This window comes from Strix aluco, chromosome Z, assembly GCF_031877795.1.
Source record: "Strix aluco isolate bStrAlu1 chromosome Z, bStrAlu1.hap1, whole genome shotgun sequence".
Lineage (NCBI taxonomy): Eukaryota > Metazoa > Chordata > Aves > Strigiformes > Strigidae > Strix > Strix aluco.
This window is the reverse complement of record NC_133971.1, coordinates 1811859-1836578: the sequence shown is the minus strand read 5'-3', so window position 1 is coordinate 1836578 and position 24720 is coordinate 1811859. Positions and strand designations below refer to the sequence as shown.

Sequence of the window (24720 nt, the reverse complement as noted above, 5' to 3'; positions counted from 1 at the left end):
AAGCATTAGCAGAGATGGACTAATAGTATCTTCCAGTATTGCAATTCCCAGACTCCAATCCATAGTTAGTTGTATCAAACTATTTTCCTTTCCTTAATAATTGTTTCTGAAACGTCAATATATGTAAAAAGAAGGCAAAAAGACTCATACCCTTTAATGCAGTAGTCTTCTCTTTTTCATCTGGGCCTCCCTGCTGGAGCTGAGCCATCATTACCCAAACTGTCAACAGATTTAAAATACTGAGGTAAATGTACATTGATCTTCGAAGGACAATCTGAAAATCAACAGGAATTGGAAATTAACTAATTTATTGACTTCTGCTTCAACAGATCTCATTTGCTACTGCTTACATCACAAAATAACAGAACTTGTTCCAAAAGAAAAACTTCCCCGAGTATTATAAAACCCTGTGATATGTAAGGTAAAATTAATTTTTTTTTCTTATCCTTCAAAACTTACACTGGACACTCTAAAGTCTCACTACACTACCCTGGATTAAGATGTTTAACAACAAAGTGTGACACACATGCCAGCACCAAGTTTGGTCAAAGATTCAAGTTCAGAAGAATGAACGCTAACTTCTCCCTAATCCTAAAAGGACACGTAGCTAATAGATATTTCTTTGTGATTCTAATGTAACATCAGTAAATGATAAGCCTTTTGGAGAAGCACCACACTTCTCTGTCCAAAGTAGAACACACAAGAAAAACCAAAACATAATCAACAGAACATCCACAATCTTTAATGATTTTCTTCACTAATTAACTCCACTTTATTGTTCTTACTGTGCTATACAGTTTTGTTTTAGTAAAATTACACGGAGCAGTTTTAAACCACTGTGATTTCTACCACACATTATCAGCACTGAAATATTCAGAGTAAATGTCCAGGTACAGAATGAACTTCAATATACTGAAGGTGAGAATTTACTTGCAAAATATTTCTAAATTTCTCCTGTCGCACAGAAGGCAACCCAGACATTCAAATCTGCAATCTCTTTCATCTTGAATCTGACACCAAGTGAGAAAACTACATCACAATCACCACTTCTTCCTTCTCAATAAAAAGACTTCTGTGCATTGAATTCATTTTCCCCTTCATCTTTTTTGGTTCTTTGTTTTATCTGTCAGTCATTAACAATTTGTTTTATTCTTCTCCCCAGTATACTTTATCATAGATGAGTTCACAGGAACTGTATCTCTGTAGCAATTTGTAACTTTCAAACAAAGAGTAATAGGATTCACCGACTGTACTACTGGCTCCCTAATACTTACACCTGTAAGAAAGAACCCCAAATTGGTTTCTTTTAAGTAACAGCAGCTCACTGTAAAGGCAGCAGAAAAAAAATTAAAACCAAAGCATAATAAAGACTATTTTTCTACTGTCTTTAGAGAAAGCCTATTACATGACATTTTCTTGTAGATTAAGGAAAAATACAGCAATTTAAGGGGGTGATAGTTATTAACTAAGGAGAGGGTTGGGGGGGTGGGGTGGGTGTTTTGTTTGTTTTTTTAAGTTGGGGTTCAAGAAAGTTCAATAATCCATTCTACAAATTGGACCTATGGGAGACTGACAGCTTCCTCTGCAGAAGGCTGTTCAGATTAAGCTGATGGGAAATGACAGTACACTGCCAAAATTCTTTTAAAGACACAACTCCACCAGGAAAGCTCTGCTTAGATCGTGTACTTGTTAAATTATGACACAACTCAACATGATTCAGTTAAAATGTGCATCTTTTGGCTAACACTTTAATCATGTTAGCACTCATAACAGAAGTAATCAACAAAAATAACAGCAAAACCTCAGAGACTTTTTTGTATTTTCTAGTGTGTAACATAGTTGATGTAAATATTAAAATGACTCAAATGTCAATTCACACATGTGGATGGTTTTAAAGACTTTTCTCAGATGCTTCCAAATGCTCCACTGACAAAAGATCCCCAAATACAAAATCTTGTCCATCATTAGTTTGTACATTTGCAGCACAAAACCATGTACATTCTAGCAAATCATTTAGAAAAGAAACTAACCTACTCCAGTTGAAATTATTAGAAGCACTAGAAAATGACAGTGATAGTGCTTTGTGATGGTCCAGATGAAAATTATTCTAGTCATACAAACGGGGTAGTCCTCCCTACACAACATTTGAAAATTCATAACTGGGTGCAGGTAGGTTAATGCAGTTACAAAATACATACAGGTGCTCGAAGACTTGTTATTACCCAAGGGAAGAAACATAAAATTTATATGAACAGATTTACCTTTGTAAACTAACCCTCATGCCCTAATCAGATAAATCAATGTAGAAACCAAGAATCCCTGGCATTCTTGTCTCTACAATGCATACCCTTCTTCCTTTAACAGATGAAGACCCTGCCACTCACAAAACAGTAGATAACAGGTTCTCTTGCCAAGCGGGAAGCACCAAAATAAATAAATAAATTGCAATTTAGCTTTGAGAGAGAGAATTTCCCGTTCTTTTTGACAAAGTAAAAAAAACTGTTACAGCAGCCACTGGAGGGAGGACTTGATATTAGAATGAGGATGAAACAAGCACACAGTATTTTATGCATTGTTTGTGTGAACACAGCATTTTGTTGAATCCCTCACTGATATTTGTTTAAATGACAAACAGAAGAAATTAGATGAGAGGGTTGGATTTCCTTTCCTTGACAGACAGGTGTCGAATCAACTATAGTCTGGTGGTGCAGAAATGAACAGTGGGAAAATTATAAAGCTCTCTGAATGGTTGCTTATAGGCAAATGCAGGAATTGCAGTTTATTCTAGGCATGAGTTTCAATCCCCAGTGATCTGCAGTGGCGTACACAGACCACTCCACATAATTCACAAATACCATCATTAAGTTTCTTGTAATAAATACAGATTATTTAAAATGTGTTGTTCTGTACAATTACTAAGATGATTCTTTCAAAAACATCTCTTCTGTGATTGTTTTTTTCATCAGCTACAGCAAGCCTACTCCCTGAAAACCAAGTTACTATTTCACCTGAAGAAATAGTTACAGTAAGTAAATTTATTGCCAAGAGAATGTATATTTATTTGTATGTATCTTGCTTTCCCATGCAAACTTAAGTATTCTGTCACAAAATATCTTATGCATATTCTGTGCCTCTTCAACTCAATGCCCAACAATGCCTAAAATAATTTGACAGCAGAAATACTCTGTTTTCATGGTTTCACATGAGACAACAAGACTGCATTTTCATCATACCCCTATTAAGGCAGTGTTCACAAACAAATGGTCATTAAATAAAAACAAAACCTGAACACCTACCCCCCCAAAAAAACCCCAAACTAATAATCAAACGTAGCAGAGCTCTGCACACTTAAGGGAATATACATACATATTTCATGTTCTTGTCTGTAAAGCAGCACTGTAAGTTTGGACCACCGAACTTGTGATCATGTAACAGTGCTAGTCTTCAAATCAGACTAGATATCACATCATATATTCCAGCTCTGAAACAAATGCACAAATACAAAGATTTCTACAGACTTCAATCATTCTTCACTGTGTAAATGCAGCTAGAAATGTAGGAAAAAAATGTAGTATATAGATTTTGCTCTACATTAGCAATACCTGAAATTAAGTTAATGCCACAGATGTTCCAAATAAATGCTATAAATAATTGTAGCGCTAACCCACCACAAGTGAGACATAAGAAGAAAACACACAAGTATTTTCAAACAGCTCAAGTCCATCAAGTTTATCTGGACACAACCTGAACAGGAGTCATCAGAATGCTTCTTTGTACTACACTGCTGTATTAGAATACAGTTGAATTAGAGTCTTCTTCTCCAAAAACTGACATCCCAAGCAAGCTAGGGACAAGTATGGGTTAGATTTGTGCAATGTGGCTGGTGACTAAGACCCATTTTTCCTTCAGAGATGGCTGGGTGACAGTTTGGCTCTAGTCTCTTCTCTCTATTGGCTCAACAGAGCAAAAAATACAAACTTTAATCTTAGTAGTATTTTCTGTCTAATTAGATTTTATCTATTCCTGCTTTTAGGGCACTACAGATGACATCAGTAACAACTGCTACAATTAAGTTTGTACTTCACTTTCTTTCACTTATAAGACCCTATTTTCAACTGCTTATACATTTGCCAAACTTCAGCTCCGAAAGCCAATTATTTCCAGTCTGCTTTAGACTAAATGGTTTTGAAAAAGTTCAGCTAAAATATCTACCTCTTGCATAAGAAGGTTCAGAGACAGTATCTTCTGCTCAGTTCTGCTGATGTTAATGAGCAGCTACAGCATCTCCATGTTGCAGAGATCAGAAATTTAGCCAGAGGATCAGCTTAGCAGTGTCTGCCTCCTGCCATTACCCTTAAAGCCTGCCCAGATCTGCTCGAGTAAAAATTGCTTTTTGCACACATTTAATATAGGTTTATTAAGACTTATCAGAATTTCCAGAAAATGTACCTATTTGCCTAGAGCATGCTCCATACAGCTGCAAAAAGCCAGAGGGAAGATGCACAGGAGGGGAGTAATAAATGCTGGAAGAGCAGGATCTTTAACCACTAGAATACAAAGAAACTGGCAAGGATCCCAAAGTCCCTGAATCTCAGTACATCTTCACATTCTACCAAACGGTGGTGGAACCTGCTGATAAAGTACATGACTGCAGCCGACACTAAAGGTTGATTTATTTGCACAGCAGCTACTTTCCTGTGTTATTTACCCCGTAAGCTCAAAAAGCAGGGGACTACGAGCTATGTGCATTAGTGTCCCAACCATGTCAGCAACTCAGTTGTTTACACAAGGCAGAGTCAACACGATTCCATTTAATTATTTCAGTTTAACTTTCCTGAAATGCTGGAAGTGACCTTCATCAACATATGCATGTAAACATGATCAAATAAACATGTCAAAATAATACAAAAAGAGGCAGCACAACCTCAACACAGCCTCTGGGAGGTTTACAGCATGATTGATGATATCAACCAAAGACAAAGTTCAAAATGATCATCAAGAATTCTTCTGTAGTAGCAACAGCTTTAAATAAACGTATTGAGTTTAGCTGGGATAGAGTTAATTTTCTTCATAGTATCTTGCATGGAGCTTCGGATTTGTGCTGGAAACAGTGCTGATGACAAGGGGTGGTTTCGTTACTGCTGAGCAGTGCTCACGCAGAGCCAAGGCCTTTTCTGCCCCTCAGCCCCCCCGCGAGTGGCCGGGGGTGCACAAGGAGTTGGGGGGGGACACAGCCGGGAGAGCTGCCCCAGGGATATTCCACACCATATGGCCTCACGCTCAGCAGACAGAGCTGGGGAAGAAGAAGGAAGGGGGGACGTTCGGAGTGACGGCGTTTGTCTTCCCGAGTCACCGTTATGCGCGATGGAGCCCGGCTGGCCTGGGGATGGGCGAGCACATGCAATTCCTTATTTTGCTTTGCTTGCGTGCACAGCTTTTGCTTTCCCTATTGAACTGTCTTTATCTCAGCCCTTGAGTTTTTTCACTTTCACCCTTCTGATTCTCCTCCCCAGCCCACTGTGGGGAGAGAGAGTGAGCAGCTGGAGGAGGGTCTGGCTGCCTACAGGGACTCAACCACAACAGTGCACAATGCAACACTCTCTTGAATATGCAGAATAACAATAATTAAGTGTATGGAGAACCCTACTTCTGAAAAGGCAGAAGGACTGTTATCTAACAAATCAGGCAAGTGACTCTGCGGACAGAAAAACTGATCCTGCAGTGAAGGCAGGAGAACACTGCCTGGGAGAACTGTGTTCACAGGAACAATCTGCAAGTGTTCTCATGGACTATTCAGCTCCTCAAAACCAAAATGTTCTCAGAGAACCTCTTTTTCTGTATTTCTCATCTTCTGGGCATTCAGTCTGAGTGATTTCCTTCAACGCTCAGAACTATGGACCACTGGACTCCTGTTTTAAGATGAACTTTGAAGAACCTTCCCTAGCTTTCCCAATCCCAGTACCCATGATGAGCAAGACATTAATTTTAAGATGCCTTTCACCACCACCTTCATCTAAAAGACCAGTAAGAATCCTCCAAAAGCAGCAGATGCTAGAGATAATTCAAGGAATTAACATTTATGAAGAACTAACACTCTGCAACTGAAGCCTCAGAAAAAGCCCATGTAACGTGTAATAATGATATATTCAGTGCACAGTTTGTATTGTGTTGTTCCATTAGTGCATGGGGCTACATCTCAGTTGATGAGAACACAAATTTTGAAGCAATATAATTATTTGGAAAACAGTTGTGTGAAATGCTCTTTAATTACAGAATCAGATTTTCCTGCCAGTGTACGTTGCAAGGATGAGTCACAAGGACTTGGCACAATATTACTTCATAATATACCTGAAATTGCCCTGTGATAGTTTATTTGAAAAAACTGTTTTGGAGGAGATTTTAAGATGATTGCAGTAGACTGTTCGTTTTAACGGGATTCTGACTTGAAAGATGGGGTGGAGAAGACTGACTCTCAATAGCATCATCTGCGTACATACTAAGCAGTTACAGGACAAAGCCAGAATTTTTAATCTTTTTTTTAATATCTTCTCTCAAGCAATCCCATGGGTCAACTAGGAGAGAAAAAGGCCTCTGAACACGGAAAAACTCGAAGACTATTAAAAGAGCCTTCTCTTAGGAGAGACACCAAAGTAATTTGCAGGACAGCCACAGAAGAAGAGAGAAAGAGAGACTGGAAAACTCTAGGGAAATGATTTCTGCTTAGGCTACCATCAAAAGCTGCTAAAAAACCCTAGACATATGCATATGTGTTTAGTACTTTAAAATCACTTTTTTTCTCTCCCCCTTTGCTCTTAAGTACTAGTGCGACTTTCAGAAGGGCTGTCTGCCATTAACTGAAGACTCCTGAAAGAAGACAGACAAATCAGCTGCAAATGCAGTGAATCCAGGTCTGTAGCCCAGATCCTCATACACAGAGAGGTATTTCTAATTCTACTGCAGACTCCGTGCTGAGGAGGTGCACAGAAAGAGACTATGGAAGGGTAAGAAGTGCACCCAGCTTTCTGCAACATACCTGTTTCCTCCAAGACCTCCCAGAATGTGCACATGCAAAGAATAAGTATCACCATCCCACTTGGCTACTCTGCTTCTAGCACAGATACTCTGGTGACACAGAAATATCCAAAATAGATGGATTCTACGTGGAATCAAATCATGCACAACTGAAATGAGCAAGCAGGGGCACTGAAGTCACCAGTTCATCAAAATACCCCAAATTCCCACAGTGTACATACCTCCTCTTTGCGGGAGTGTCCACCTCAGGAAATCTGCCTTTACAGCTCTGCTCCCAGCTTTTCCTGCTGTAGGACACCCATTTCTTTAATTTTATAATTTCTCCCAGCTTTACTAATATAGTATCTCAAATGTCTTTGCTCTGCCCTCTACCTGAGAGGCAGTTTACGTAATCTGGCCAGCTGAACCAAGAAGTTTAGAAGCTTCATCTCAACTATCTGGTAGGCAAAGCAAATGGCCCTGTGAAACACACGCAGTCCACAGATTTACTGCTGCTGGATTGTCATAAAGCAGCACTACATTATTTTTTTATATATATATATATAAACAAAGTGAATAATGTAAGTACACTATCCTTTTAGCTCAATGTTTAAATTTTGATCTTAAAATTCTGACTGCATCACGCTTGTGTTTTTGATTTTTTCACATAGTAGATCTTCCTTTACTTTCTATTACAAAACAATAAAAAGAACAAAGATAAAAAAGCAAGGCAAATAAATTCCATTTTCCTTACCGGTTCAGCTTTAAAAATTTAAAATCTAATATCTGTATTTAAAATATTCCATTAATTGCCTAAGTCAGTAACTGTAATCAGACTGTAGACGGCTCTGCTACTGCCCAATCTACAACCTAGCTATCTCTGCCCAGAGCCATGACTGCCAACAGCTCTAGCCATGGCATCCTAGGGCAGCCTAGGTTGGAAAAGATCTCTGGAAGCGATCTGGTCTTGAACCTTCTGTCAGAACTTACTTGATTAGGCCTTACAGGGACTTGTATCAGGTAAGTCGAGATGCTGCCAAGATGAGCCTTCAATACTTCCAGTCAGGGAGATTCCACCACGCCTTTGAGGAACTTACTCCAGTGTTCAATATTGCCAACAGATTTTCTTTTTCTTATACCCAGATGAAATTTATCCTCCCACCATGCACCCTTGCGAAGAGAAAACAACTCCTCCTCCATAACTACTTTCTAGGTATTGGATGACTAATGAAATTTCTCCAAGCCTTCTCTCCTCTACAAACTTCCCTGAACCGTTCTCCAAATGTCAAGTTCCCCAACGTGCTAATCATCCTTGTAGCATACTAATCATCCTGGTGGCCACCCGCTGGACCTCCTCCAAGTTTGCAATGTCTCTCTTGAAATCAGGGGACAAACCAGAGACAGCACCCTAGGTACGCTCATACCAATAGAGCGGAGGACTCCGTTGGCCTTCATGCTCACACAGGCACTGTTCAGCTTGCCATCCAACAGCATCTCCACCTCCTTTTTAGTAGAGCTACACCCCAGCCAGCTATACCCCAGGCTGCACTGCTGTTTGGGAATTATACCTTTGTCAATGCACAACTTTGCACGTATCTTTGTCATAACTTAGGCAATTCCTCCCGGCCCAGTCTTCCACCCTGCACGACAGATGAGGGATTACTGCTGTGTACAAATACAGATGATAATTATGACAATGAATCTGGCAGTTTCATTTGTCCCTGTGATTTGAACTCCAGAAGAAAAAACTGGGGAACAACTGTTCTCTTTTTATTCTGGATCCTTTTGCCATATTGATAGCGCTTATTTGCCATGCTATTAAGCAAAGTTACTGAAACACAGTCCTTGAAAAAATTAAATTCTACCTGTTACATGAACTACTTCAATGAGGTTGAACGGATGTATGAAACGGTTTGGTTTAGCCTCAAGCCTAAACACTCTGTCCTAGTAGTAACCACTCCAAGACAAGGGCTAAAGAAACTTCATCAATCATTCTAAACAATCTTGTAAAACTCTCTATTTTGTGGAAAACATTGCATTTCCCACCACTTTAAATAAATACCTACTAAGGAGGAGAACCATCTTAAACAGGTGCAGAATATGTGACAGAGCAGAGTTCAGCCAAGTATTGCCAGACTCAAAGGTGCAGATGAAAGCAGCAGATGACTAGAAAGCAAAAGACTGGAGATGCAACTCAGTTTGACAAAAAAAAAGCATCATGAAAAATTAATGATTGTTGCTTGGAATGTTCTCACTTCCAGGCCAGACAGGCCCACAAAATTGATTAGAATTACTCCCTGTTTATCAGAGGCCTTTTATTTCCTTCAGCTAACAAATTCTGAGACCAGTAACCTGTGCTTAACCACAGCAGTTCTTCCAGAAAGGCATCCACTCCCAAATTCAAGTTACTAAGAGCTAAAGAGTCCATCTCTTGCTGTGATAGTCTGAAAGGCTAGTCACTGTCTTTCGTACTTCATTTCCAGTTTGAATTACTCTGGCTTCAGGTTTCAGGCACTAGTTACTACTCTGCCTTTGTATGTTAAGTTTTGTCTCTCTACATTCCCCTTACTTGATTAGATCCTGCAGTCAAGTTCTTTGTCCTGGTAAACGAAACAAGCTTAGCAGAGTCTCTTTCTATGAAATTTTGATTCTGACTCAAAGTAATTTTTTCCAGTTTCTCTGTCCCCTTCCATTTTTAAGTCCCAACTGAAAGCATTATGCAAGCCAAACTCCACAGGACAAACACCTCTTGAGTGGCAGCTTCCCAGGGAAGTTCCCCATTTTTCCTGATTACCTTGTTTCAGTTCTGAAAACCTGACCTGCTTTTTTAATTTAGTTTTTTAGACTGTAAACCTAAATTGCTAAATAACTGGGTAATACCAAATAGATTCTTCACTATTTTTTTACTGATCATGGGTTTAAACCAAATGTTACCAGTAATGATTTAACATTATTTCCCAAGATCACTCCTAGTATTTATGAAAGACTACCATTCCTAAAAACTGTTACTTAAAACTTTTTCAGAAAGACATTAAGTGCCTCGTGACGTGGCTATTTTACTGATAGTAAGCAGTCTTGAAGTTTGAATGAGAGTTATCTTCTCCCTTTACAAAATCTTAAATCTATTATACTGAAGCAGTAGCTGTAATCAAGCAAACTCGATTATCTGAACAGTTTATTCTGTCATTTAATTATTTATTAACAGACTTTTCCATTAGATCCCCTTATTTTACCCAAGCTGTGACAGTCAGCTGAACTTTTATTGTCTGGATGAACCATTATCTTCTACCAAGTACTGACACACCATCAGCACTTTTCTCATCTTCTAGGATTTCCTTATCGTTCCAAATATTATTTAAAATGAGTAACAAAGGACTTCTCTGAAAACCTCTTTTATAACTCTTTGGGTTAACATTAATAAATAATCACTCTCAGAAAAGACAATGACTAATCATTAAGTTACAGGAAGTAGTGGACTTCATAACTCTTCCAGGCTGCAACAAGATGCCTTTTTAGAAGGAATGCTGCTGTTAAACACAACTCATTGATTTGAATAGCATGGTAGCTGAAAAATGTAACAGCTACAACAGCGTTTATTGATAAAAGAACAGTAATTACAGGACGAGGGTAAACAATCCATTGCGTTATTCTACCTTCACATCACCTTATGATCAGATCGGTAATGTAAAACCCTAAAAAGTCATGTAAACAAAACACCTGTGTACTAAGGCATGTCCATGTTAAAGTTCTTATTTTTATGTCAACCTCTACAGCAGCTGATCATACTGCTTCCCAAGACTGCATGAAAATTAACACAAGAAAAGCGGAGATACGTTACACAGTGTGTCGCATGGAAAAAATATGAACCAGCATCAGCCTCACTGAATGCAACAAGAGACTCCTGAAAAGCACATTATAGGCATTATAAACATTATCTCACATAACTGATAGCTTTCAATAAAATCCGCACTAAAGTAGCACCACCTTTAAAGTATTCTTACATAAACAAGAATTCTTTTTTTTTTTTAATTAAATGAAAGCTGTACCAAGCATTATAAGGTCACATTAGCAGTATAAACACAGGACAAAATGAATCTGCAATGAAAAATACCTCGTCAACTACCAAGAACACCACAGCAAAAAAACATTGCAAGAATCTATCCACATGATAATGTAGCCAACCCTCCAATCCTTTATGTTTTTAACCTACTCCAGAATGAAAGCAGAAGACACATTTCAGTTACAACAGCTGAAAGATGTGAGGTAGTCTGAAGAAGCAAAAACCTTTTGTCCTAAATCCCTTGTGCTTGAGAAGGAGGAAAAAAGAAGAGAAAGAAAATCTTAGAGAAACCAAAATTTTCAGACTCTCCATGCTCTGTTACTAAATTCTACTGTAAACCATGAAAAAGGATACAGAAAAAAAAGCCAAGAAAATGAGGGTGAAAAGCAGATGGAAAGCAATTTTTCAAAAAAACCCCCAAACCTTGTTAATAAAAGATCAGCAACGCTGACAAAATATATACTTTCTTGACATAAATGAATTTTAGCAGACTTGGTACAAATCTGGAAGGTGCCACAAAAAAAATCTGATAACGATTAAAAAAAAAATGGGTTTGGGCAGAGGACAGAACATTGTCCTTGGAGGCATTCAGAACCAAAAGCACCTAAAAACTTAAGCAGCATGAACTCCACATCCAAAATTATCTGTAATTAGGATTTAAGTGCTTTAAAACCAAGCCGAGTATAGCAGAGAAATATTAGTCTTATATTCCTGGTAAAATGTGTCTTAACTAGCCAGGTGTTTAACTACCATGAGAATTAGGGATAAGCTTCAAACTACATGGAAAGCAACTACAAAATAAGTCTATACCTAAAAATTACTCAACTTCAAAATATTTCTCAATCTTGCAAGAATCAGCTGAAACAAATTTCTCCATTCCAATGGATACGCTTTTTGTGCTACTGTTTCTGAAACTTCACAAAACGTAACGAATATTATTTCAAGCTACTGTAGTTTGGAAAGGGAAAAACCCATGTTTTAGAAGAAAGTAGGAAATATTTTCTAGACCACATATCTGATGTTGCTCAAAAATTTAAAATGAGACCTGAAGAAAGAAATTAGTGAAGAAGACCCTGGCAATGACATCCTGCTTGAGGAAAAGCCTGTAGGTTGAGGGGCGTGATCCCTCTCCTCTACTCTGCACACCTGGAGTGCTGTGTCCAGTTCCAGGCTCCCCAGTACAACAGACATGGACATACTGGAGCGAGAGCAGCAAAGGGTTGCAAAGACATTTAAGGGCCTGGAGCATCTGATGTCCGAGGAGACACATGTTCAGCCCGGAGAAGAGAAGACTCAGGGTGGGGTGGGGTGGGGTGGGGTGGGGGGGAGCCTTATCAATGGCAATTAAATGCCTGATGAGGAGAGGAAAGACCACTGAGCCAAGAGTCCTCTCAGCGGTGCCCAGTGAGAAGGCAACAGGCAATGGGCACAAACTGGATGTTTGAACATAACTCTTGAGCATAACCCCTTACTCTAAGGGTGATCAAACGCTGGAACAGGCACACCACGAGGTTACAGAGTCTCTGACCTTGGAGATATTCAAAACTTAGTGAACACGGCCATGAGTAATCTGCTCCAGGTGACCCTGCTCTGGGCACTGGGTTGGACTAGGCAATCTCCAGAGGTCCTTGCCAACCTCAACCACTCTGTCGTTCTTTGAAGGTAAGAAAAATTAAAAGTGCACAACGGATGAATATGCAAAAAGTATATGTGTGTGTGTGTGTGTGTGTGTGTGTACTTACACGTATCTTAGTTACCTCCCACAATAGCAATGAACAGCTTCTAACAAGGGATGTAAGAATCATTATGAACAGCATGTGGTTGAGCAAGAATTAAGAGCTTGTGGTCCCAGGGGTTTCAGTTTTGGTTTAGGAATTTGATTCTGATTCTTCAATGTGTGTGAACCAGCCAAAATTTATTATCATGAAACTGTCAAAAGCATCAGGGTCACAGCCATGACAAATCTGTGAAAGCTGAAAACACTGCATATTACTCATTCTACTGGCAACAAATCTTTTAAGTGCATTAGAACACCTTCAAGCTGGTTAAAATCATCTTGCAGATGAATAAAACCTTAAGAAGTGTCCATATCATGTTTCTATAGATGAGAGCATATGCTTAATCTGTGTGTCTTCCTTACTCAAAGCACTATAAAAACATTGTCAAGTCTACAGGTATCAGGAAATAACAAAATTAAGGTTACCTGCACAAACTTAGTTTGGCAGCCATGCACTAAACTCCAGTCTTATACAAAAAACAATGTGGAGAAAATAAAAATGAGGAAAGAAGTCAGCTCATTCTCTCCTACTTCTCTAAGTTAGTGTCAACTATATCTAAGTTTCTGTCCAGTGTGGTCTTACCTTAATTCTTTTCAAAAAAATACCCATAATGAACACTGCACAAGCTCCCTGAAGATAAGCTCATGTTGTTAGCTAAGCTCACGCTTGAACCTCTTCTTGTGTCCCAATGGACACCCAAACCATCAGACCTTTTGCTCTACTTCCCCCAACTGCGGTTGACATCCCTGAGGAACGGAAGGCAAGAGGAAACCTCCCCCACCAAAGCTGAAGTTCTCTCCATGCAAGGTGGATGGTAGTGCACACTCTCCAGCAACGACAGAGAAACCACTTCCCCCAGTATTACCGACAACGAAACCACCCTGTTTGACATAGTATGAGTATTTTGGCTATAAACAGAAATCTGTTCCAATGTCAAACTACCCTTCTCAGCAGAGTATTTTTCCTAACTCTTGCCAGAGCCCTTCACTTCCTGACACTTAGGAAGTTTACGCCCTTTCTCTTTGCAGCAACCCTTCCCATACCTGGAGGCTGCTTTCACGTCTGTCTTGGTCCCCTCTCATCTGAGCAAACTACTCTCTCTGCCTTTCCACATCACACTTTTTTATTCCAGACTTCTGAAGATTCTTGTTGCTTTCCCCTGGAAGACTCTCCCATGGGGTCAAACCATTTCTTAAATGTGATGCCCAAAACTGATGAAGCCCAAGCAATGTGGAGTAGAGTGAAATTATGTGACATGTTTAAATATGCCCCTTCTAACTATACATCCCAGAAGAATGATTACCCATATTGCAACAGCACAGTGCTACTGACGCATGTTCAGACTATGATTCACCTAAAAATTCTGGGATTATTTTTTCTAGAATTATTGCTAGTTTGTACTTATGTAGGGAACTATCTAATCTAAGCACAGTACTTTGCATTTGTCCTTTTAAACAGTATTATTTCTTTTATGTTGTTTCTCTAATTTCTCTAAGTCATGTGAAATTTTAAATTTATTCTTCAAAAAACTTGAATCCTCTCCCAGCCTTGTACTCTCTGTCAAATTAATGATGCACTTTTTATACCATCATCATCAAAGTCATTAACAAAATGAAGGTGTGATGGGTTGACCCTGGCTGGATGCCATGTGCCCACCAAAGCCGCTCTATCACTCTCCTGAGCTCAGGGGAGAGAAAAGACAACGAAAGGCTCGTGGGTCGAGATAAGGACAGGGAGGGATCACTCACCAATTACCATCACAGGCGAACCAGACTCGACTTGGGGAAATGAGTTTAATTTACCACCAATCAAATCAGAGTAGGGTAATGAGAAATAAACCCAAGTTTTAAAATGCCTCCCCCCACCCCTCCCTTCTTCCCGGGCTCAGCTTTGCTCCCGATTCCTCTCCCTGCTCTGCCCCAGCAGCGCAGGGGGATGGGGATGGGGGTTGTGGTCAGTTCCTCACCCGTTGCCTCTGCCGCTCCTTCCTCCTCAGGGGAGGACTCCTCACACTCCTCCCCTGCTCCAGCGTGGGCTCCCTCCCACAGCAGACAGTTCTGCACCAACTTCTCCCCCGTGAGTCCTTCCCACGGGCTGCAGCTCCATGAACTCCAGTGTGGGTCCTCTGTGGGGCCACAGCTCCTGCCAGGACCCTGCTCCAGCGCGGGCTTCCCACGGGGTCACAGCCTCCTTGGGCACATCCCCTGCTCCGGCGTGGGCCTCCCTGGGTGCAGGGCACAGCTGCCTCACCGTGGTCTTCCCCACGGGCTGCAGGGGAGTCTCTGCTGGGGCGCCTGCCGCACCTCCTCCCCCTCCTTCCTCCGTGCCCCTGGTGTCTGCACAGGGGTTTCTCTCGCCTCTTCTCACTCCTCTCTGCGCCTGCTGCTGCTGCTCAGTTTTCCCCCTTCTCAGACCCGTTACCCAGAGGCGCTGCCACCGTGGCTGATGGGCTGGGCCTTGGCCAGCGGTGGGTCTGTCTCGGCGCGGGCTGGCGTTGGCTCTGCGGGACATGGGGAAGCTTCCAGGAGCTTCTCACAGAAGCCACCCCTGTAGCCCCGCCGCTACCAAACCCTTGCCATGCAAACCCCATACAGAAGACATAATCAGATCTGGTTTTTTCCACTGCATTTCTGCCTTTGTCAATGCACAGAATGAAGGTGCTCACTTGGTAAGGAGTTATTCAGTTTTTTGTCTGACCCTCCTCTCTTGAGCCTTAAGTATGAACCTAATGTTTCTGCCATCCTCAGTTCCTCCTCCCCCACATCTAAGTGCCTCTCAATCATCCTCTCCTATTTCTCTCACAAGCTCCCAGTCCCACTTGGCTTCATTCCACCCTGAAGGCTTCTAGTGCCATCCCACCCCCTCCCCAAGGCGTCCTCATTCGTCCTTTCAAGTGCTTTCACAGAGATACTGCCAACTCAATTCCTCCTTCCAAACTTCCCCGCGTCCACTCTACTCCAGTCCCCTGGTTTCATTCATCCAGCCATAACAGAACGAGCACAGCAATAACAAAGCCACTGAGTATTTTCCTCAGACCAAAGTCCCCGATGTCCACTTCTCCTGGTCACCCTCACCACAGCCATCACAGGTGGAACAAGCACACTTGGTTGTTCTGTGGTGCTGGTAGACATGTCCAAACAACAAAAAGGGCACAGCACGTCCTGTACAGGTAGGATCACTGGAGAGTTTTACATAATAAAACTGAAGTTGATACCTGACACAAAAGTAGGCCTTGCCAAATATCGTGTTTCCAATCCAAAACGCAGAGGCACTGCACCACAGCATCATGTATACTGGAAGGGACCTTTGGAGGTCCCCTTGTCCAATCTGAAAAAGCAGGCTTTACCAGAACAGCTGGCTTCGGTACTTGTCCAGAGAAGTTCTGAACACGTGCAATTCCACAACTTCTCTGGGCCCCATCCCCATGTTCAATCACCCTCACGGTAAATTTTTATAGGGGGTTATATCTACCAGCATTTCCCATAAAGTAAAACATTAAAATGTATTTATCTGCTATCCTATACTGCTATAGAACAGCAGATAAATGCAATTTAGAACAAGCACACAAAGAAAAAATACTGTGTTATCTATACCATGGTCCTGTTCTGGAAAGCTGGATAGTTTAACACCAGCACACACATAAAGCTTTCTTATGTTGCTGTTAGTAGTAGTACTCTTTAAAGATTGTCATTCCCAGGAATTTTCTAAACAATGTTTCCGCTGGACATCACTGGCGAGGCAAAATCTGAGCTTCTCAAAGGAATGTGCTACTAGCTTTGAAAAATTCAATTTTTGTCTGATACAAACAAGGTAATCTCTCTCATCCCAAGAAAATGAAGGTATGGGTTGCTATAATTAAAGAACTGGACTTCACACCTCAGCGTATTTCTATTCCTCCCCTCCTCCCTTGACCAACTATCTCACACAGGCAGGAATTCAAACCTGGTTATTTTGGTGTGGTCCTCTCAACGATTACTCCTTAGGGAGTTATCCTGATTTTTATGACTACTTAAATATTCACCAGAAAGAAAGACAAGGAGTACAGAACTAACAGAACAAAGAATGAAAAGACAAAAATTTTAAAAAAATCTTTTAATTGCCCACAGAATGATGTTGGGAAGATAATGAGCAAGAACTTAAAGCACTCCTGCAGGAACATACGTTCAACCTATCTGATATTAGTGAAGTTGGTGGGATGATTCACATGAATGTAATGCTAGAAATCAAGATATAACCTCTTTAGAAAGAGCAACAATGGAGAACAAATGGCACTGTGTGCCAAAAATGTCATTGTCTGTTTCTGAGTCACTGACAACAGAAAATCATGTCTTAAGAAATAAAGTACAAGTCAGGATACTAGCTGGGGCTTGCTACAGATACGAAATCTCACATAGCATGGTGCTTAAGCATCTATTGCATCTTGTTGGAAATAAAAGTTTCATTATCACAGTGGACATAACACCGAGTGAGATAACCTGGAGCTTTCATGCTGCCATTATCAGAACATGCTTGAAATTTCTAAAAATTGAGGACAATTTCTTATGCTGAGAAATGTTAAATCCAACTCAAGGGAAAGCTGTGTTCGACTTCATCCGGACAGATAACAAGTACCCCACTGTGTCACAGAGAACAAATACAGAACAAAGACCGTTCCTGCCCCCAGGTCTTAGAATCAAAGGACATATTCCCAAACATATCTTTGCAAAACGACTTAAGCGGTCCCACCCCCTGCCCACGCTACCCCCTCAGCTGTGCTGACAGAACTGTTTGTAGCAATGCACAGTGAACCGGTTCAGGGAATCAGATCTGAGTTAAACCAGAACAGGGACCTGATCTGAGTCAAAACCACCTACCTTTCTTCCCTCACCCCCCCTCCTTTTTTTTAAGAGCATACTTTTAACTTATCAATTCTCAGATTTGGTTCATTACCTGGTGCAACGGAGGTGACAGAACAAGGCAGGAACATACAGCTGCCGTCTGGAAACTTTTTAGCCTGATTTGCCCACACGGGCAAGAAAGAAATACAGACAAAGCAAAAGGAGGACTCAATAAATGATCATTGTGATAGAAAATAGTTTATTCTTCTAAATTTCAAACTTTGCTATTCCAAAATACAAACATTTAAAATAAAGTATCATGAAACCTCTCCTGATTTTTGACTTATTGACTGGCACATCTCAAACACGAGTTTGCATTTATAACAGCTTTGATTTTGATGGCTCTGCTTGCTCCGAAATATTTCTCCTTGATGTGGAGGTGGGCAGCTATGTTAACACAGCCTTGCAGCTTGGGAGTTATCAATATACAGATACACAATTCCCAGTCGTTCAGATTTTATTTCACAAGATTTAATCGTATGCTTCAGTGGGGAGATACTCTTTCACTACACGGACTATTATTCTTCAAGAGAGATACAGATTGTGTGCATGAGCACACCTACTTATTCTTCATTTCACCGTATTTCCATAATGCCTTTATATAATGGCTCTTTCACTACCAAGTCTTCCTGTTAACATATTTCTCCTTTGAAAATACTTCCAGTTTTGTTTTTGACTGTGGTGCCTGTTTTTATTTAAATTCAGTCCACTTACCCAACATCTTATTTCTTAACATGGGTTTATAACACACATGTTCTGCAAGAGTAATTACGTGCTCATTTGTCAGAAAAAAAGCTGGATGCTTTCAAGGTTGGTTGGTTATACTCTAGTGCTTACGACAAGAAGGAAGAAAGCAAAGAAAGAATAGGGTTTAGCATCTTCTCCAGTTAAACAAGACCAAGATTTGCATGTATTATACACTAATGGTGCTATGCATAAATATGACATTTACTCAAACATGCAGCATTTCGAGGCTTTGTGGAGCCTGGCTTGCAAAACCCTAAAAGAAACAATAACCACTATGTTATCTGTTCGGCTTGGTCTTTGATGCAACGTTCAAGAGAACCTGGAGTGTACCTAGCATGCTGACAACAAGATCCACCAGAACTGCCTTGTCCGTCTTCTCAGACAAGCAGTTATTAATCTAAAAACCAAGACCGTTTTCCTTTGAGCACAGAGGTATACAGTGGCTGCAGGTACAACTGAGCTACTAATTCACAGCATGTAGCAGAAATAAACCAAGAATGAGGTCCACTATGCCTGCTCCTAAGCCAAAATATACTTCAGTTAAGGGATGACGAGAAACAGGAGAACCCGTTTTTCCCCCGTCCCACCCGGAGCTTTCGTCATGCAAGCTGCATAAAGCTGACACGGTGAAGAAAGCTCAGTAGGCCAGGAGAGTATGTACATTGCAGCTGAAATGTCCAGAGAATTCAAAACAAATATCTTAAAAGATTTAATTGCAAATGGAAAATGGCAACTTTATGAAGCTTATAATTCAGACAAATCCAGACTGGCTGTCTTGGGAAATAGTTCACAATTTCCAAAGCTATCTTCCTATTAAATTTCATATTTCTTATCTACATCTTGGAGATGCCTAGGGGTACTTAAGAGTAATCAAGAATATTTTCCATACAGTCAAAAACATTTTTCAGTATGTCCCTCTCAAAAAAAAATTAGCTTAAACTTTGCCTTGAAATTGGCAGTAAACAGGAAAACATCCTTATTAACAACTGATAATAAACTAAAAGAAAACAAACCACAGAAACTTGAACAATGTAATATGATGGGCCTGGCTCAATGCACAAGCATCAAGAAACATAAACACTAACGTTCAGTATCACTGGTGCTTCGGGTATGGATCTGCTTCCAGTCAACACTGGAATTGGCTAATTTGCAGTCCAACTGACAAGAGGTCAGCCAATTCTTATTTTCACCACCATCTCTCTTTCTAGACATATGATAAAGAACATTTTCTTACATTTGCCTGCCTGAGAAAAAAAAACTGTTTGCTGACAGAAGAGTTTCCTAAATTTAACACCATAGTAAATATATTGCTTGAGCTAATATGATAGTTGCTAAAACAATACTTATTTCAGGTGGGTATTAAAAATCAATACTTCCAAGAGTCAAATGTCTGTATAGCAGGCTTAGCACAGACCCGTGCCCTTCAATTTCTGCTGGGCAATAGGAAGCTGGAAGAATAGAGAAGCTACAGTAACTGTAAAGCAGAAACACCTAAAATTAGCCTCTACGTGGTTCATCTTTCTGGATACCCGCTCAAGAGAATACAAACTGCAGTACCAGAGAGGTTCCCTCAAGCTGGAAGTCGATACTCTGCAGGAGAGTGCAACAGGAATAAAAGCAGTTACATGAAGACTGCACCAGCTCACAGCGCAGGACACCATCCTCACCAGCAGTATCATTAATAATTAACTCACAGGAGCAGACTGCTCAGGAAACGGGTAGAAGGGCTTTCACCACAGTCAGTTCAAGGACAAGGTGACTCAGGCCACGCTGAAGCCCAGATACAAGACTTTCAGCCCCTCCTCTCCACTCCCAGCCACCATCCCACATCCCTTCTGATGATAGCACTCGTGCTAGAGAGCGAGCTGATGCAACGAGAAAGGAGCATTTTACATCTCTCGCTCTGGATCAGCTTCCTCACCTGGCTCACTATGCAGCTAGCCTGTCCATCCCTCACACGGCTGGAGGTCGGGGCAGGAGGAAGAGGAGCGCAGCCCCTTCCAGCTGTGGGGATGTGACATGAACCAGCTCTGAAACGCACCCTGGCCCCTCTGTTAACAGCAGAGAGGGTCTGTAGCTGGAGGGAAATGACCTGTGGGTCCCAGCCTAATTCCTAGAAGCAGTCAGCCATAAACCAAAAAGCATTACCAAAACTGGCACTAATAAGTATCTGATGGTGAGATGAACAGAAAGGCAAGGATTATACAAAATTGAATGCTGTATCCTTTCACCTTCCCGTAAGACTTGGTCACACTACAACAACAGCATAAGGCACACTCTGAGTAGCTAAACGTTAAGTTCTGAGTCCACACCCCAGGGTCTTCCTCTCAGAAATAAGAAACTGTGTATATATACATAACACACATTCTAACCACAGCCCTTAAAACACTGAACAACATCCATGAAAAATAACCATTTAAAACCCATTAAATTGTACTTCAGGAATTCCACTCAGTGCAAATCTGTGAAGCTGATCTACGAGCTAAATAGACACATGTACGGCCACACTTATAAAGAGAAAAAAAAGTCTCTTCTAAGGCACAAAAAAATTTCATAGGGCAGCATTAAATTTCATAAGCAGATGTTTTCATGCCCACTGTTAACCAATTTGTTTCAGTAAGTGAGTGGCAAAAAATTAAAAAAGATATCCATTCATTCTTTGTGTGTATGCTTTACTTCAAACAATTCCAGGAATCCATTGTAAATCTAAAAAACTCCTCAGTCACCACAGCACATTGTTCCCCAAAGGAACAGTGGGTCAAATTCAAAGTACCAGCAATAGAGTCGCATTCAGAACTTTTTCTATAGAGCCTGGAATGGACAAAACCTCCAAAGTCAGCGCTGAGTCTTCAGGGGGAAAAAAAAATAAGGTTGTGAACTTAAAAGAAGAGAGACCAACAGACAAATCCCCACTGAGTAATTATAAGGAGAAGCTGTCCCAAACATGAGCTAACTAGCACATAAAAGGCAATTCAGTAAAAACCATGGTCAAGTCAACTAGCAGATTAACATGCACTCGTAATTGGCTACAATCACTGGAAAAGCAATCTGAAGAAAACGGACAAAATCCAGGCACTGGTGAGAAAACTCCAATAATTAGAGGTATTTCAGTAAGGCAGACAGCACTCTGAGTGTGCACTATGCTTCTGAAATGATGATGCCCTTGTCCGCCTCCAGCTGCTCCGTACTGTTGGCCTGCTGGAAGTTTTCATCTCATTCCTACGCCTACCAGCATCTGCTAACCTATTTCAGACAAAAAGACCCAGGTCAGCTTAAACACTATAAATACTACACCTGTCTTAACCCACCATGTTTTGACTGGGGCGGGCTGGGGAGTGCCCAGACTAACACCAAGGGTGGCACCTCAGACCTCCGGGCCACCGCCTGGGGCTTCTCCCCAGAGTGACCCTGCAAAGGCCAGTACCTCTCACCAGCAAGGAAGAGTTATTATCTCCTTTTGAAAGAAAGTCAAATAATATCTGAAACACTCAGAACGCCACATCTGTTCAATTCCAAACCCAGAGGAGCACAGAAAGAGGTGCTGCCTGTATTTTACACTGGTGTCACTCTGTGATACCCTCTGTGACGTTAAGTATCTTCAACCACTAAGATTTTAGTCTTCCCTACACAACAGCATTTTTACCTTTTACTACATATTTACAAAATACCTAATTTTAACATCCCACAGGCACTCTCTAACCAATATGCTATCATCAGGCAGCTTTACCATAAGCAGCATAACACGCTGCCATCCTCTTCCACCCGCAGTGTCATTAAATTCCAAGAAATTCCAAGAAAACATCAGCGATTACCAAATGGACACCGCCTTTTTGCTGTATTAGTGGTATTTACGCTTCTTCAAAGGCAAATAGTGTCACCAGCCTCCTCTTACTGTGTCACTGTGCAGTTAAGACCAAAGATACCCAGCTAGCTTTGTAATCTCTGTCGATTTTATAACGCCTCTTTTGCCAGGGATGGTACATCCTGACCAAGGTCTGTCCTGAATAAGGGACCTGCTTATTCAAACTGCCTAAACTCCTTACCCAAAAACTTCATACAGAAACAGTGCAAAGTGGGTGCTACATTTTGTGAGGACTCATTAAGCCGATGCCACAGTTGAAAGTTAACTGTCTGGGAGGAACGCAGTACACTCTATCAAAAGGTTCAGTATTTACCTTTGAAAGAAAAAAGAAGCCAACGTTTCTCTAAAAAGTGAAGTGCATGGTTTTTTGAAAGGAACTATAGACACGCAACCTCTGATGTTTCAGAATAACGAATTTTGAGTTATCCCATTGCCAAACAGAAACCAACACTAATAATTTAAACTGAAAAGTTCTCTCCCTATGTTTACATATGGATAACTCGGAAATGACAAACATTCCATGCGGCTTTCTAAGCTGCCAGACCAACTATGAGAAACTTCACTCCAAAAAGTAGTTTCCACTCAGATATAACTAGGAAAGCAAGAGTTGGAATGAAAATGAGCACTGAAGCCCAGCTACGTCATGAAGTCAGGAGAATTAGGCTCACGCAGTCACTTTTAGTCATTCATGACTGTACAGAAAGCTTGCAGAAAGCTTTACAGAAAGGTCAGAGGGAAAACTGACGAGTCTTGTTTTGTGAAGGCAGCTGACAGCACCGGAAAGCTGCAGCAATGGCTGCGAGCGTGCACTCTGAGGAAGAAAAATATGCTTTAAACTGTTTGGAAAATGAGAAGCGGTTACAGTTATCCTCCGTTTCGGGTTCACTCTCCACACCGGCCACCCGTTCCGGAGGTGCCAACACGTGGCGGGGCCCGGGGGCGGGGGGTCGGGCCCGGTCCCGGGGTGAAGGTGAAGGCTGCGGCCGCGTCCCCCCGCCCACCCCAAGGGCCAAGGGCGGGCGGCCCCGCTCTGCTTTGAAACCCGCTCCCGCCACGCGGAGCCCCGGGACGGGGGCGGCGCGGACAGCGCGGGGGGCCCGGCCGCAGGCAGACGCCGCTACCGCCCCCTTCCCCTTCCTCCTCCTCCTCCTTCTCCTCCTCCTCGTCCAAGCGCCGCCGCCTCACGCACGCCAGGCCCCGCCGGCCCAGGGCTGCGAGGGGAGGCCGGGCGCCGCCGCCCCCACCCGCTCGCCGCAGCGGAGGCGAAGCTCAGTCGCCCGCCCGCGCCCCCCCCCCTCTTCCTCCCCTTCCTCCTCCTCCTCTTCCTCCCACCTCAGGGCCCGCCAGCCGCTCCCCGCGCCCCTTCGCCCCGGCGGGCGCCTGCCCGGGGCCGGGCCGCAGCACGTACCTGGCGCCCGTCGCCGGCGGGGCGGGGCGGGCGCGGCGCCGTCACCGGGGAACGCGCGGCCGCTCCGGCTCCTGGCACCACCCGCCCCCCCCTCCCCTTCGCCCCCCTCTCACCCCCCTCCGGCTCCACTTCCGGGGTCCGCGCGCGGTGACGTCACGCGGCGGGGAACCCGGAAGTGGAGCGGGAAAGGCAGCGGAGGCCTCGTCCCCTCATGCGCCCCCTCCTCACCCCTCCCCTCACCCCTCCCCGCATCCCCTCGGCCCCCTCCGGCCAAAACGCGGCCGAAAAACCGCGTTCGGGGCCTGCGCTGCCCCGCTGGACTCGGCGGCCTACGGGGAGGCCTGTCAGGGCTCTGCCCGGCGGCCTCGGCTTTCCCCGGGGAAGCGGTTTTATTTATTTCTTTTTTTTTTTTTTTTTTTGTTTTTGAGGCAGCTCGGGCGGAATAACGTCAGGGTGGTGCTGTCCCCGCGGGGGAGGCGGCGGGCAGCGCTGAGCTGGAATGGACCGGGCGGGTAACGGCATCTCGGGGTGCAGTGGGCTGGTAGAGCTGGCCGGGAAGGTCGTGTTTCCACTGGCGAGTGCCCCTGTTGATAGCTTGGGAATTTGTAAAAAAGAAATGATTTGGGATAAATCGTGCCAGGGGTTTGAGGCATATTCAGAAATACATGAATTATGAAATACGATGCGTTGGCCTGTACTAAAACATCGGCTGGCGCCAGCAGTCCCTGCTTCCTTGCCCTGCCATAGCAAGAGGAAACGCATCAAGCTTTATTTCAGGGGCGTTCCTGTGAAAAGCTTTCCAGATTTGGTCAAACAACTGTGTTAGGCAGGTGCTCAGTGGAGTTTTCCACCTCTCGTGGCTCTGCACAGGAAGGTTGTGAGCTGTTCCTGTCGTGAGCACAACACAGATGGGACGCACACCGTGCATGCAACTCAAATGTTGCACCCCCTCTTAGCTCCGGGTCACAATCCACTCA

The 24720-nt window shown here is 42.5% G+C and overlaps 1 protein-coding gene across 6 annotated transcripts in view; it reads right to left on the bottom strand.

The window, feature by feature from the left end:
• The window catches only part of ARB2A (ARB2 cotranscriptional regulator A), a 268507-nt gene extending 244635 nt beyond the window's left edge, over positions 1-23872 (bottom strand). The window contains exons 1-2 of one of the 6 annotated variants that reach the window (XM_074812896.1): positions 23857-23872; positions 151-219 (exon numbers count right to left, since the gene is read on the bottom strand). In XM_074812896.1, coding sequence (XP_074668997.1) covers positions 151-211 — 61 coding nt within the window. In that variant the 5' untranslated portion in view covers positions 212-219; positions 23857-23872. The other 5 variants (XM_074812892.1, XM_074812895.1, XM_074812893.1 and 2 more) reach the window with 5 other exon arrangements.
• Positions 23873-24720: the final 848 nt, after the last annotated feature.